The following is a 14,114-nucleotide window of genomic DNA, read 5'->3' on the forward strand; positions in this document are numbered from 1 at the left end:
ATAAAATTACTATTTATTTTCTTTATTATGGCTTAACTGAGGCAGTACCATTGAGTTTTTAATATATATATAGTAATGTCATTTAATGTTTTGTTAACTATTTGTTTGCCTAGTTAGTGATTAAACAAACGTAGGTTTTATTTTTCAGCACCACTGTGACAAAAAACATTGTAAACTTCCCTTTAGAGACCATTTAGTCATGCAGATGGTTTTGCCTTTGTAGAGCTTAGAGACAGATATCTCAAAGTCTGGACAAAGAAAAATTATATGCAAGGGTAGATGCCACTAGAGGAAATTCATTTATCTTTTCCCAATTTGACTGGTGCATCCTTTTTAGTTCAACTTTTGGAAGGGATGACTTGTGTCTGATTTCAAGGTACATTGAAACAATGAGTCCCAACATTTTGATGTAACACATCTGAAAGAGATTTCTAGTCTTCAGACTTTGGAAATTCCCCCAGCACTAGAAAACATCATTGATAAATATGCCAGTAAGAACAATCTAGAAACAGAATTTGTTCAGGAATGTTTTTAAGAGCTTTAAATAAAAAACAAAGTTTAGGAATCACTATAATAAATAGACTACAAGGTATTCTTACTTGTACACACTATTCCAATACTGTTCTGCTGGGTCCATCTCAGATACTTTGTAATTTTTATGAAACATGTTGGGTAACACTAGTACTTTGTTCCAAATATCAGCCTTAAACCTTCATTTGACTTTTTTTTCCAATTAAACTCCAACTTCAAATCACATAGATTCCTCCTAATAGTGCAGTATAAAGCAACTGTACTGGATCACATGGCCTTTGAATCTTTGCAGCCCTCAGTAAACCGACAACGCATGGAGCCTTGCCTTTGGTTGTGACTGTTAAAGGTATCCTAATATTTCTGTATTGTAATTTGCCTTTGAGTGTATTTGCTGCCTTTGAATTTTTTGTTTTTACATTCCTGTGTTATTTTCTGAAATGTAAGTAAAGTTGCAGTATATAATGTTTATTAGTCGTTACTGGCACGTGGAGTTCAGTGGACATCACTTTTGTTACTGTTGTGAGATAACACTGGATATCATCTGAAATCAGTGTCATTTCCACAATATTCTTAGCCTATAATCAAGTTAACGTACACTTAAATGACACATGGATTGCATTTAATACAATTTTGTATGTCTCTAAATTTGTAGGTTTGCGTTAACTAAGTGGAGACAAAAAACAAAAAAACTCCAGTGGAGAAAGTGTGCTAAAATGCCCTGTAAAGTGCCCCTATGAGCAAAGTAGATAAACTGACCTTTAACCTCTAGAGTCCCTGCGTCCTCATATGAGGACCGCACAGCTTGGGTTTCCAAAGCTCAGGACTCTAGAGGTTATGGCGCCCCATAATAAAATGCTAATCTTAAGAAACCGCCACTGGTTTTTATCAATAATGGGAATTGCAGCTCCAGCTTTTGCTGCTTTGACCCTTCCTGTTGCATGGACATGTCAGTATTGCTCTTAAGGTATCTATCATCTGAATCCACCTCGATTAGTGCAACATAACTGCTTCAGATCAGGTGTGCAATTTTTTATGCAGAAAATGTGATGCCTTGGCTGACGTGATGTTTTACAGTGATTTTGCCCTTTTTAGCAATAAGTTGAACATAGTGACAATATTTCCACTTGAAAAGCTGTGGGAGTGTTGTCGTGCTAAAAAAAAAGGCCCTAAAATTTAGGAGATTGAGTTTGTTGAGAATGCATTAATTGTTGCTGGTTATTACAAAATGTTGAAACATAAATCACAATATTGTTTCAGTAAATAGTTAATTCATAATTAAATTACGCAGTGAAATAAGCATTATATTGTGTTGTCCCCCCCAACACTGGTAATAGGCCATGCATAAGACTAGCAATAAGGTAACATTTGATACAGTATCAAATCCTTTTATGATGCTAATAAGCAAAACAAATGAATATAATAATAATAATAAAAAATTTATTTTGTTATGAAGCTTATATACAGAAAGTTCTGGTAAAGCCAAACAGAAAGGGACAACACCAGGGACTGGTGTTGCTGGATGGAAATGAACACATTACATTAATGTGGAACTAGGAATGCATTAATTGCAAAATGTGTTTCAGCTGTATCCTCAGGAACCCCATACAGACAAAGTTAACAGAAAAAAGCTCTCAAAGTATTATTACTAAATTAATTTACAAATAGTCTTTAAGCACTCGGTTGAGGAAACTGCAAAAGCACACTGCATTCAACAACAACAAAAGATGCCTAGGAATCTCTAATTATGACTTAGTATCTCATAATATCTCATACTTATGAGACTTTACACATCAAATCACATTAAAGATGAATATATATACTTATTTTGAGTGTGCCATTTGGTAATCTCGTGATAAAGGTCATGTTATATACTTTTGTTGTAATAGAGATTATCAATCTTGTAATTACACAAGTAGATTTTTTTCATAATTGTAGCATTACTAAATCATAATTATGAGATACCAATCTTGTAATTATGAAGAATTATGCTTTTTTTTTTTAGATACTATGTCATAAGTTCAAGAAAATATCTCTTTTGTCTGATGAGTGCAATGTGCTTCAGTATAAACGTGTTTCTAGTAAACAAACTGTTTTCCATCTTATTGTTGCATAACTTTGCTCCATGAGGCCAGATCTGCAGCCTGGACCATCTTCGACACTGCCTTTACACAGCAATGTCAAAACGATACAATACCTGACCATCATCCCTTGATTATTCTTCAGTCTGACACTCTGTGTGCAGGTAGTTGTTTGGGTGAAAGGCAACACTGTATTCCAAGAGATGAGTCAGCTGTGACAGCAGATTTACAGCCTCCCTGATTCATGCCTGTCTTCCCATTTAGTCCTTGGCATCACCCACTCCGTCAGCGTTAATGGCGAACATTGCTTCAGCCTCGGGCAGGCAGGGCGAATCATAGATTTTACAGATCCTGGTCTCTCCTCGACCTTTCCTCAGGTACAGACTGCAATGACATTGCCGGTTTTAATCAGTTATCAGAAGGTTGAAACCACTGTCACTGTCAGTCAACTTTTTTCTGATTTGTACATTTTATTTCAATCAGCAGGACAGACATGGAAAAACAACACAAAAAGAAAGAAATGGAACCCGGCCGAGAAAGCTGCAGTCAGTGCATCTCTAGTCTGAATACTTTATTAAATGAGAGATTTCAGTTTTGATTTCAAATAGTTTTCACTTTGACATGATTTATTGCAGCAATTCTCAACCCGGCGGGCCTCAGCGGCCCAACATTTACAGCCAAGTTTTATTATTTTGTGTTGTATTTTATGTTTTTCTCATTTCCTTTGGAAGGTGGTCCTTGGATTTTTTTGCAATCAAAAGTGGATCTTAAATTACAAAAGGTTAACTCCTGGCTTATTGAGTGTAGATCAATGGGCAACGGGTGTGAATAATATCCAAGGTATGCTGTCAAAATGAACAAACATGCATCACTCACCGTGTTGTGGAGGCATGAGCCAAAATGTTGCCACCAATTGGTTTCTTGGGGTCTGCAGAGAACATGGCTGCACCATCCACCTGCGCTACCACCTGGTTGGTTATCACCACAGCAACGCCAAACTGTTGTAACAAAAATGGCCATGATTTAGAAACTCCACAGCTTTAACATGCATCACCACTGCGGACTGTGTGAACTCAGTACGAGTTGCAGAAGTTATATTAGAGTGTGAATGTGAATCTAAAAGGGGCTTCCCAGTATCCGGGAGATGTGTTTTTGTACTGTCCTAGTACAATCAAAGCACATGACACCACACAACCAGGAGAACTTAAACTACGGGTAGCTTTTGAGGGTCCACCTGCACCAGTCAGCTGTCTACCTCATCTGCCAGCCTTAGCAGCATGCGGAGGAAACGTCCAAGATGTCCTTGTCGGGCTGACAGCTCTCCTCTGCCTGAGTAGTCTGTTCTGTACAGAGCAGTGGCACTGTCCACTATCAACAGAGCATACCTGACACAGAGGGAGAGAGAGAACGAGTGTGTGTGTGTTAGATGGACGGCTACCAGAACCTGGATTTTGCACATTCATACTGAAATGTTACTGATGAAAATGATACAGGAATAGTTTGAATCTGTTGGCTAATGTACCCAAAACTTCACACTGGTGTCATTTTTACACCACTTAAAAAGGGTCTTATGAATAAAGTGTGAAATGCAGCAGGTATTCTCCTTTATTTAATGTAGAAATGGTCTTGTGTCTCCTTTTTGGAAACCGATAATCACACCTATCAGAGAGTGGTTTCAAACTACTGCCAGAGTCACTGTGTTTATTAGGAGACAGGTCTACTACCAGGTCAATCTGGACTTCCACTTTTTAGACTTTATATTTTATTAGTGCTTCAAGGGCGTATACATAATAGTCAAGATAAAAGTGAACATTTCTACTATTGTCATGATTCTCAGCATAGGAGTACACCATGTTTGGACTCCTGTACTTTGGTGTGGGTTACTTGGCTACCCCAAGTCGGCTCTCAAAGCATCCTTGATAAAATGGGTGGCGCAAGAACGCTTCCAGGTTTTTGATTTGTACTTGGCTCGTTGCAGGCTGAATTGGAACAGTGCTGACTGTTAATGTTTCACAAGTCGACAAGAGCACAAGTACAGAGAAGAAAGCATATTGAAAAAGGCCCAGAGACGGGGAGATCTACAACAAACTTTCGCAGCTGGACTCAAACATCACGCATGCAAGGTGCACATGTACATGGTGCACTGCTGACAGGGCGCCGCTGCTGCACTGCTTTGTGTTCAGTGTTGTACAGTATATATTTATTCAAAAATGGGGGGAATCACAATAAAAACTGAACCAAAACTCTTGTGCCATACTAAGCTCAAATTAGAAACAAAGGACCTGCCCTGCTTCACCTGCCTGTCAATAAACAACATTTTAAAGGAAAACTGAATTCCAGACTTAAAGACTATGCCCAGTCAGTTGTGTGGCCCCACTACACATGCACATTAGTGTTTTCCCTGCCAGTCTCACCCGCATGCCACTAGGTGCCATTAGCAGTTTTACAGATGCCATCTACGGGGTAAATGCTTTTTGGGGGGGGTTTGTAGCAATACCACAAGTGGCCATCTCTCATAATACATCCATGATGTCGACTTACCTTGACTCAGCCATCATGGCTGAGGCTTGATACAGCAGCTGGGTCTGATGGTCTGTGTTGAAGGCTCTGGCGTAAGCCACGTTGTCCAGTACATCACTGCCGACCAGCCCATATCTGATGACAAAGATGTGGACATCATATAAACATCAAGTGTTTTATTATTTCCAATTCCAGACCCCTTCAGTGTTTTATTTCTTGAAGGGGTCAAAATTTAAGCAGCACTTGAAATATCAAGAACAACTTTAATGTGCGACAAAAGTGTTTCAGTTTGTGGCCTTCATCAGCTGATGAAGTGCAGATTCACCTATCAGCTACAGCAAGGAGTCTCTCTGGTCTGAAGGTTCCTTCTGTGTCGATGTACATGGCTTTACCTTCTCCTCCCCCCTGATCAATGGGCAGCTATGGACACAAAGAAAAGGGCAGTTCCCTTAGTGCCGTATGAAGTTGTTTATAAGTAATTTATACTGTTTATGCAGAAAGAACTATGCCCCTTCTTCAAACATGATTGGATTTTTTCTATATTAAAAACAAACAAAAATAAATAAATAAAAAAATAAAGGTTCTTCCCTATCCACCTCCTTGTTGCTTTGAGTGCAATACAATACAAAACTTCTAACACCACTGAGGCTTTATCTGCAGAGTAACTGCAATCAGTTGGACCTGTACCTGACAGGTGACAGCAAGCGTGTGGCACAGCTGGGTCTTCCCTGTTCGAAACTCTCCAAACATTTCTGTGATTGAACCCGTCTCAATCCCACCTGCCGGGGAAACAGAAAGCCAAATCAAATAAGCATATTTTTGTTCACCTGACACAACTGGGATCATATGTACATCTCTAAATGGGACCGTCAGTGTCAGCAGTCCCCCACCACAGCTTCAGAACTTTATGAAATATCACAGTGTTGCAATTGCACGATTCTGCATTAGGCTTTTAATTTGATTAATTTAATTAGAAACAAAAGGTAAAGTAAATATTTAAGGACTCCCGGCTAAAGCGCGAGAGAGAGAGAGAGAGAGAGAGGATGGAAGACTAAAGTAACAAATGTTAAACCCCATTTCCAGAAAAGTTGGGACATTTTCCAAAATGCAATAAAAACTAAAATCTCTGCTTTAATTTGCTTGAACCTTTATTTAACACAAAAGTATAAAGAAAAGGTTTTCTGTGTTTTCACTGACCAACTTCATTTTGCATTTTGTAAATATAAACACATTTACTGTGCAGATTCTCAGTCATCCAGGTCATCGTAAAGCTGAAAAAATGTAGGAAAAAAACAACTGGACTACGTTTTTTAGGGCAAAAACGTTTCACCTCTCATCCAAGAGGCTTCATCAGTTCTGCCTGACTGGCGTTGAGCCGGAGATATTTATCCCCCTCGATGGTGTTTCAGTCCTTTGACCCCCAACAATGTCCCCTAATGACTGAGTCATTATATCCCAGTATCGGTGAGAGTCGTTACCTGTCTCTGAACCCTCACCTGTGGACCGACGCCTATTGTCCTGGTGGGCTAAATAAGTTTATAGAATATTCCACCAACACCATTCTGGAAGATTCCACAATCCACACATTAACTGGTAACAGGTGAGGGTATGATGATTGTGTAAAAAAGGAGCATCCACCAGAGACTCAGTCCTTGCGATGATGGATGGGTTGTGGCTCACCACTTTGTGCTCAACTACATAAGAGAATTGTCAGTCAGTTCAAAAGGAATGTTTCTCAAAGCAAGATTGCAAAAAAAAATATGCCTTTCACCATCTACAGTACATAATACTGTGAAAAGATTCAGGGAATCCAGGGAAATATCAGTGCTTAAAGGCCAAGGGTGGAAACCACTGTTGAATTTGTTTGACCTCACGAGGTTCTGCGTAAAAAAATGTCATGTTGCTGTGATGAATACAGCCACATGGGCTTTGGAGGACTTTGGAAAACTGCTGTCACTTAACACAGTCTGCTGCTGCATCCAGAAATGTAGCCTGAAACTCTGCTACGTAAGGAGGAAGCCATAAATCAATTCTGTGCAGAGAGGCTGTGGAGTTCTCTGGATCGAGCTCATCTCAGATTGACCGAAAGACAGTGGAGACATGTTCTGTGGCCAGACGAGTCCATGCTTCAGCCTGTTTTCAGGAAGAATGGACGTCGGGTTCCCCGTGCCAAAGATGACAAAGCCCAGACTGTTATCAGTGAAAGGTGCAGGAGCCAGCATCTGCGATGTTGGGGAGTTGCATCAGTGCCCACAGCACCGGTGAGCTGCAATTTTAGACACATGCTGCCATCAAGGCAAAATCTTTTACCAGGAAGTCTATGGATATTTGTTGGCAGGGCGCTGCCAGGCCTCATTCTGCATATGCTACAACAGTTTGTCTTCGTAGACACAGAACAATCCCACCCGGCAGGTGGAACTGAGATGTGCTCGACTGGCCTCTTGCAGTCCATATCTGTCTCCTACTTAGAAAGTATGGCGCATCATGAAGAGAAGAATCAAACAGTGACCATGGATTGTTGAGCAGTGTGATGTTTAGTCAGATCGCTCCCCAGTGGTTAGCCCAGTATGTGCTAGAGTTAATGTCATAATCATCAATGCCAGCCTGCCCTCCATGGAGGACCTGTATACCTCACAGGTCAAACGAAGGGCAGAGAAGATTTCTGCAGACCCATCACAGCCTGGACACAAACTGTCTAAACTCCTCCCCTCTGGATGGTGTTACAGGTCACTGTATGCCACAACAATCAGACACAAGGACAGTTTCTTCCCCCAGGCCATGACTCCAATGAACACTTAACCCATGACTGTATAACAGAATGACAACCTTCAGTGCAGTACCTTGTAAATATACTTTTGTATATATCTGAAAAACACCATCCTGTGTGTGTATATATATATATATATATATATACACACATACACACACACACACACTTTATTTTCCTAATGCACACTCCTTTTTCTTTTCTTGTTATCTGAGTCTTATCTTGTTTACTTGCTGCCTTATGTAAGAACACTGTACATGCACATTGAGAACCACTGTACCTGAGTCTAATTCCTCGTGTGTCAAACCTGGCCAAAAAAGATGATTCTGACGCTGATTAATACATGTACAGTACCTTGTAGTAGTTTGTCAAGCTCCTTAGAGCCTGTAGAGATCTGAATGATCTCTGCTCTCCTCTGGTGGAACTCGGTAGCAGTGGTGAAGCCCATAGGTACCAGTTTGGCTGCTTCAGCCTGGCAATAAAGAAATAATAAAATTTAAAAATGAGAGGATAAATAAAACTCCCATCTCAGTAGACCTTTGTCCAGAAACACTCTAATCCTTTAGAAAAACTATTATAACTAGACATAATGTGTAACATGTAGTGTAATTCTGCAACATAAACATATTTGTCTGAGAATTGTAAAGTACGTTTTTTCCATAAAAGATCAACACATGTCCATTTTACTCCTCACACAAATATTATTATGGGGTACTGAGTGAGTAGGCTGTGGTTTCTTACTAGAACTTTTTCAGCTTTAGCCTCACTGATGCCCTTGATGTTGAGTAGCTCCTTCTTAGGAGCATAAGCCACAGCCTCAATAGTATGGAAACCTGCATCCTCCAGCTTCTTGATGTCACTGGCACTGATTCCACATTGCTGCAAAGGGAGATATTGGAATGAGAGGCAGCTACATGTAAATTCATTAGTAGATAGGGGAAGGTCAGACCAGGGCTTCTGTAGGGTCCAAAACATACTTGATAATACACAATTCAATATGCCAAAGAAAGGGAGAGCATTCATATGAGCTCGGTATACCGAGTTAAATGATGTTTACCCATTATTTAGCCCCAAATTCAATTCAATTTTTTTTCCAATTCAGTTTTATTTGTATAGTATCAAGTGATAACAAATATCATCTCAGGACACTTTACAAAGTAAGGTCTAGACCTTATTATTATTATTATTATTTTTATAGAGGAAAACCCATCCCCCTTGAGCAAACACTTGGCAACAGTAGGGAGGAAAAACTCCCTTTAACGGAAGAAACCGCCCAACAGACCCCGGCTCTTGGTGGGCGGCCTTCTGCCTTGACTGATTGGGGTGAGTGGATAGAGGAGAGAGAAAGAAAAGCAACACACAACAAACACAACAACAAGCACTGGGCAGGTTGATGTGGCTGGTGACTGCTCATCAGAAAAATAGAGCTCCAGGGCCAGGGCAACCTGCAGAAAGGTACAGGGAGAGAGAGAGAGAGAGAGGACACACTATGGGAGAGAGGAGACACAAAGTTAATGACATGTAATGGTGGCATATAGAAGATGCATGGAGGGAGAAGAGAGGAACCTGGGGCATCATGGGTGGCCCCCAGCAGTATAACTAAAAGAAGGCTCAGGGTCACCTGATCCAGCCCTAATTATAAGCTTTATCAAAAAGGAACGTCTGAAGTCTAATCTTAAAGGTAGAGAGGGTGTCCGCCTCCCAAACTGAGACTGGGAGTTGGTTCCATAGTAGAGGAGCTTGATAGCTAAAGGCTCTGCCTCCCATTCTACTTCTGTGGACTCTAGGAACCACAAGTAAACCTGCACTTTGAGAGCGAAGTGCTCTGTTAGGATGATAAGGCTCTACGAGGTCTTTAAGATACGATGGAGCCTTGTCATTAAGGGCTTTGTATGTTAGGAGAAGGATTTTAAATTCTATTCTGAATTTTACAGGGAGCCAGTGGAGAGAAGCTAATATGGGAGAGATATGATCTCTCTTGCTAGTTCCTGTCAGTACTCTGGCTGCAGCATTTTGGATTAACTGGAGGCTTTTTAGGGGATTATTGGGACATCCTGATAGTAAAGAGTTACAGTAGTCCAGCCTGGAAGTAACAAATGCATGGACCAGTTTTTCAGCATCACTTTGAGACAGGATGCTCCTGATTTTGGTGATACTGCACAGGTGAAAGGCAGTTCTAGAGTTTATAGAAATTCTGACAAATAACAGAGAATGAGGGAATTACTGGCTACACTTGCATTATACAAACAGCAAATGAAAACTACACACACTTTAAAAAGAATTGCCATCTTCAGTAGGACTGATGTAACAGATGATAGATCATCTGTTTTAACTGTTTTTGATTGATGCATTTCTTGTTTTTGGTAGAGTTCTGGTTGGAACTATTGAGTTTTCATTGTTTTGGTGAATTCTGTGGAGCATTTTATGCATTTTGCTCCAAAAAATAGACTTGAAGCTACAAATAGGCTGTAGGCACATATACATATGTTTGAATAATCATGAATCCTGGGATTCACAATGAGGGCACACACCAGGTGCTTGTAAGAAACTGTTCAGATGGAGCAAACTGCACTCAGAATACATACTTCCAGTCTGCACAGAAGCTGTGGACCATAGTTTTCTTCCTCCTCTACCGCTGTCTCCACCCTGGCCTCACTTCTCATAGCCATGGTTGGAATATGAAAACCTTGTCAACAGAGGAGGAAAATGAATGTCCTTATTGTGACAGGTAATCATAACTTCACTTCACTTCAGTCAGCAAGATACCTAGGGACAAGTGTTCCAGTTTAACTGGAGTGTGCATGAGACAGATGTGTAAAAGATGTAATTTCTTAAGACCCACTGTTGACAAACCAGGAATAAAACACTATGATTATACTATGTATATATCCCATTCATTTTTCCATATTTTAAAAAATATTTCAGCAGAACAATCTGCAGTAATATTCATATTGGCCACAACAAAAATACATGAAAACAGAGGGAAAAAAAACAGACTTACGGTTGCAGCTAAGTGCATAAAGCACGAGTGATATACCAGCAGACATAATAGTAGTTTGGACAGCTAGACTGATTAATATAGCATCTTATGGATTGTGTGACATGCAGGTCTCAAAAACTCTTCTGAATCCAATCAAATACAGGATTGTAGTTCTACATATGGATAAGAACTGGATTGGCTCTATTCTGGCAAATTAACATTCCTGTGAAAAATGCCCAGATCGCGCAGATACCGATACCTAATATCAGATCATGACAACCCTGAACTAATTATTACCATTAAGTTCACAATAACCTATCACATCACCACAAAGGAGCTGCCTTCTACAAAGTTTAGATCCAAAATTTTTTTCCACAAGTAAAAAGGACTGCAATCCCACACATACAAGGGATAAAACATACACCCTGTTCTTCTGTTGAGATCATATACTGTTTTACTTTTAACATAATAATAATAATCAGTGCCACCATTATATAGAACACTCAAGTGAATACATCAAAAGAGGAATTCGGACTCAGAAATGACTTTTTCCATTCATTGTAAACCACATGATGCAAGTCACTCTCTTTGGATTTCATCACACTTGCTGTATATACATATCTTGTGATAAGGTAATTTAAAACAATGTGCAGAATGGTACGTGATACCAGAAGTCGTGCCACCAAATCTGGCACTGATAATACCTTCTGAGAGACTTGGTTTATATTGGTCGAAAGGGTGTATGAAATGTTATTCTGGAGCCCTGTGTTTAATGAGTCTGGGGTTAGGTTAGCCTTCAACAGCAATTCTCCCCATTAAGATAGGTTTTGGGGGATGTTTCTAATAAGACTGTAAAAAAAAAAGTTACTTACGGCAACTTTAAACTGGAGCACCGGTAATTTTATAGTTAGTTTGTGAGGGACAGCAAATTTAACGGCTCATTAGCATTTGAATACCTTTAACATTAACAAAGTTGTTAACGTTAGCTTATCAATATTAGCGTTGTTATCAGTTCGCTGCAATAAAAACGCAGAGCTAACGTTAAGTAACGTTAAAATGAATCACAAGCCAGCTGACAACACTGCTCCAGCAGAGACAGCGAAGTGATAAATACGGCATATGTTATTGTATATGCCTTACCTATGTATTCTAATCATTTACCATAAAGCGTTTTTGCTCCACAGATATGCAAGTTCAACATACCTGCTGGCTTTCCGTTTCCCTCAAACGCTGACCTGTGACAATTTGTGATAGCTTGTGATAGCTAGTAGCAGTAGGCTTCTTCGTTTTCTTCTTCTGGGTTTTTGGACGGTTTGCAAGCAACATGTGATACAAAAATCCCGCGCAACCCACTAATGAAACGCAATGACGTTGCATGTCATGACACTGCCCCTCGTCCTCTCCAACCCTGTAACCAGATCTCATAACACATCCATGATGTTAGAAGGAAGTCCGACCCAGAGTAATCAGACAGAAAGTGGAAAGGAAGGGTCTATAGAAAATACATGGAAGAACGGGAGGTTAAGATAGAGGTCAGAGAACATGAAGTGCATGTAATAGAGCTGAACAGACTTTAGGGGCCAAAACAAATGATTGTGTCGAACTTCCCGAGAAGGACTGGATTGGTTAATAAAATTTAGTGGGATGGAAAGGCAGGAGGATAATGGTACCAGAAGATGGCAGTAATGCAACGTATTGAATGCCATCTGCCAGTAAACGCCAAGGAAGAAGAAGAAGAAGAAGAAGAAGAAGAAGGAAGAAGAAGAAGAAAAGAAAAAGAAAGGCTGGAAGCCCGCGAAATGTAGTTGGTTTGTGTATACCAGAAACGGAGGTTGAGGTTCATTATTCACTACTCTGTGGTTTTAAGATACATTCGGTAAGTGAAGCCTTCTGCATATATTAGGGTGGTCTGTGTACCTTTAGTAGTTTGATTTCACTACCAGAAGGTAGTAATGGGAGAAGCAGGGCTTTCCGAAGTTTTAGTGGGAGGTTGAGGTTGAAAATGAAGTTAAAATAAAATAAAATCACAGCAACTGCAGAGGCAGCATCTGGTTATTACATAAATATCACATTAAATACAGAGACTTACAGTTTTAGAAGCTTTCTGTTTGTCGAATATCGAATTGTTCGAATATACTGACTATAGAAATGTGGCTCCTGATTGGAGAATTTACATTTATGAATAGAAGATAAGGAAACTTGGTGGTGGAACGAGGAAGTACAGGACAGCATTCAGAGGAAGCGGCTAGCTAGAAAGAAGTGGGACATAGAAAAGACTGAAGACAGTAGACAGGATTACAAGAAATTGCAGGGTAGAGTGAAGAGGGAGGTAGCAATGGCCAAACAGAAAGCATATGATGAGTTGTATGCCAGGTTAGACACGAGGGAAGGTGAGAAGGACTTGTACAGATTAGCGAGACAGAGATGGGAAGGATGTGCAACAGATAAGGGTGATTAAAGACAGAGATGGAAAGGTACTAACAAGTGAGGAGAGTGTGCAGAGAAGATGGAAGGAGTATTTTGAGGAACTGATGAATGAGGAAAATGAGAGGGAAAGAAGGGGGGAAGAGGTGAATATTGTAGAGCAGGAAGTAGCAAAGATTAGAAAGGATGAGGTGAGGAAGGCTCTGAGGAAAATGAAGAGTGGAAAGGTTATTGGTCCAGATGACATACCTGTGGAGGTGTGGAAGTGTCTAGGAGAGACAGCAGTGGAGTCTCTATGTAGTTTGTTCAACAGGATTTTAGAGAGTGAGAAGATGCCTGAGGAATGGAGGAGAAGTGTACTAGTGCCGAACTTTAAGAACAAGGGTGATGTGCAGAGTTGTAGCAACTACAGAGGTATAAAGTTGATGAGCCACACAATGAAGCTATGGGAAAAAGTAGTGGAAGCTAGGCTAAGAAAGGAAGTGGATATCTGTGAGCAGCAGTATGGCTTCATGCCCAGAAAGAGCACTACTGATGCAATTTTTGCTCTGAGAATGTTAATGGAGAAGTATAGAGATGGTCAGAAGGAGCTGCATTGTGTCTTTGTGGATTTAGAGAAAGCGTACGACAGAGTGCCGAGAGAGGAGCTATGGTACTGTATGAGGATGTCAGGAGTGGGAGAGAAGTATGTCAGCGTAGTTCAGGATATGTATGAGAGGTACGACAGTAGTGAGATGTGCTGTAGGTCAGACAGACGAGTTCAAGGTGGAGGTGGGGCTACATCAAGGATCGGCTTTGAGTCCCTTCTTGTTTG

At 40.3% G+C, this 14,114-nt stretch overlaps 2 protein-coding genes across 2 annotated transcripts in view; one reads left to right on the forward strand and one right to left on the reverse strand.

Moving 5' to 3' along the window:
• Positions 1–1,979: 1,979 nt before the first annotated feature.
• rad51 (RAD51 recombinase) lies at positions 1,980–12,176 on the reverse strand. The gene is made up of 10 exons (XM_020611483.1): positions 12,080–12,176; positions 10,482–10,582; positions 8,638–8,775; positions 8,251–8,368; positions 5,817–5,908; positions 5,455–5,549; positions 5,151–5,264; positions 3,865–3,994; positions 3,486–3,607; positions 1,980–2,993 (listed from the first exon to the last, which is right to left on the reverse strand). The coding sequence occupies exons 2-10, from the start codon at positions 10,563–10,565 to the stop codon at positions 2,870–2,872; spliced, it is 1,017 nt and encodes a 338-aa protein (XP_020467139.1). The 5' UTR covers positions 10,566–10,582; positions 12,080–12,176; the 3' UTR covers positions 1,980–2,869.
• A 151-nt stretch (positions 12,177–12,327) lies between these two features.
• The window catches only part of mcm9 (minichromosome maintenance 9 homologous recombination repair factor), a 25,457-nt gene continuing 23,670 nt past the window's right edge, over positions 12,328–14,114 (forward strand). Inside the window, exon 1 of the mRNA XM_020611482.1 lies at positions 12,328–12,752. Within this exon, the coding sequence (XP_020467138.1) occupies positions 12,576–12,752 (177 nt within the window). The 5' untranslated portion in view covers positions 12,328–12,575. The remainder of the gene's footprint in view (positions 12,753–14,114) is intronic.

This window comes from Monopterus albus, unplaced genomic scaffold, assembly GCF_001952655.1.
Source record: "Monopterus albus unplaced genomic scaffold, M_albus_1.0 scaffold114.1, whole genome shotgun sequence".
Classification (NCBI taxonomy): Eukaryota; Metazoa; Chordata; class Actinopteri; order Synbranchiformes; family Synbranchidae; genus Monopterus; species Monopterus albus.

Excerpts from the sequence above, each read along its gene's own strand:
- rad51 (XM_020611483.1), bottom strand. The coding sequence starts at position 10,565 with ATGGCTATGAGAAGTGAGGCCAGGGTGGAGACAGCGGTAGAGGAGGAA. Across the intron at positions 5,265-5,454 it reads CTCCTTGCTGTAGCTGATAG|ATATGGGCTGGTCGGCAGTG; the intron begins GTGAATCTGCAC and ends CTTTGTCATCAG. Across the intron at positions 3,608-3,864 it reads TGCTAAGGCTGGCAGATGAG|TTTGGCGTTGCTGTGGTGAT; the intron begins GTAGACAGCTGA and ends TTGTTACAACAG.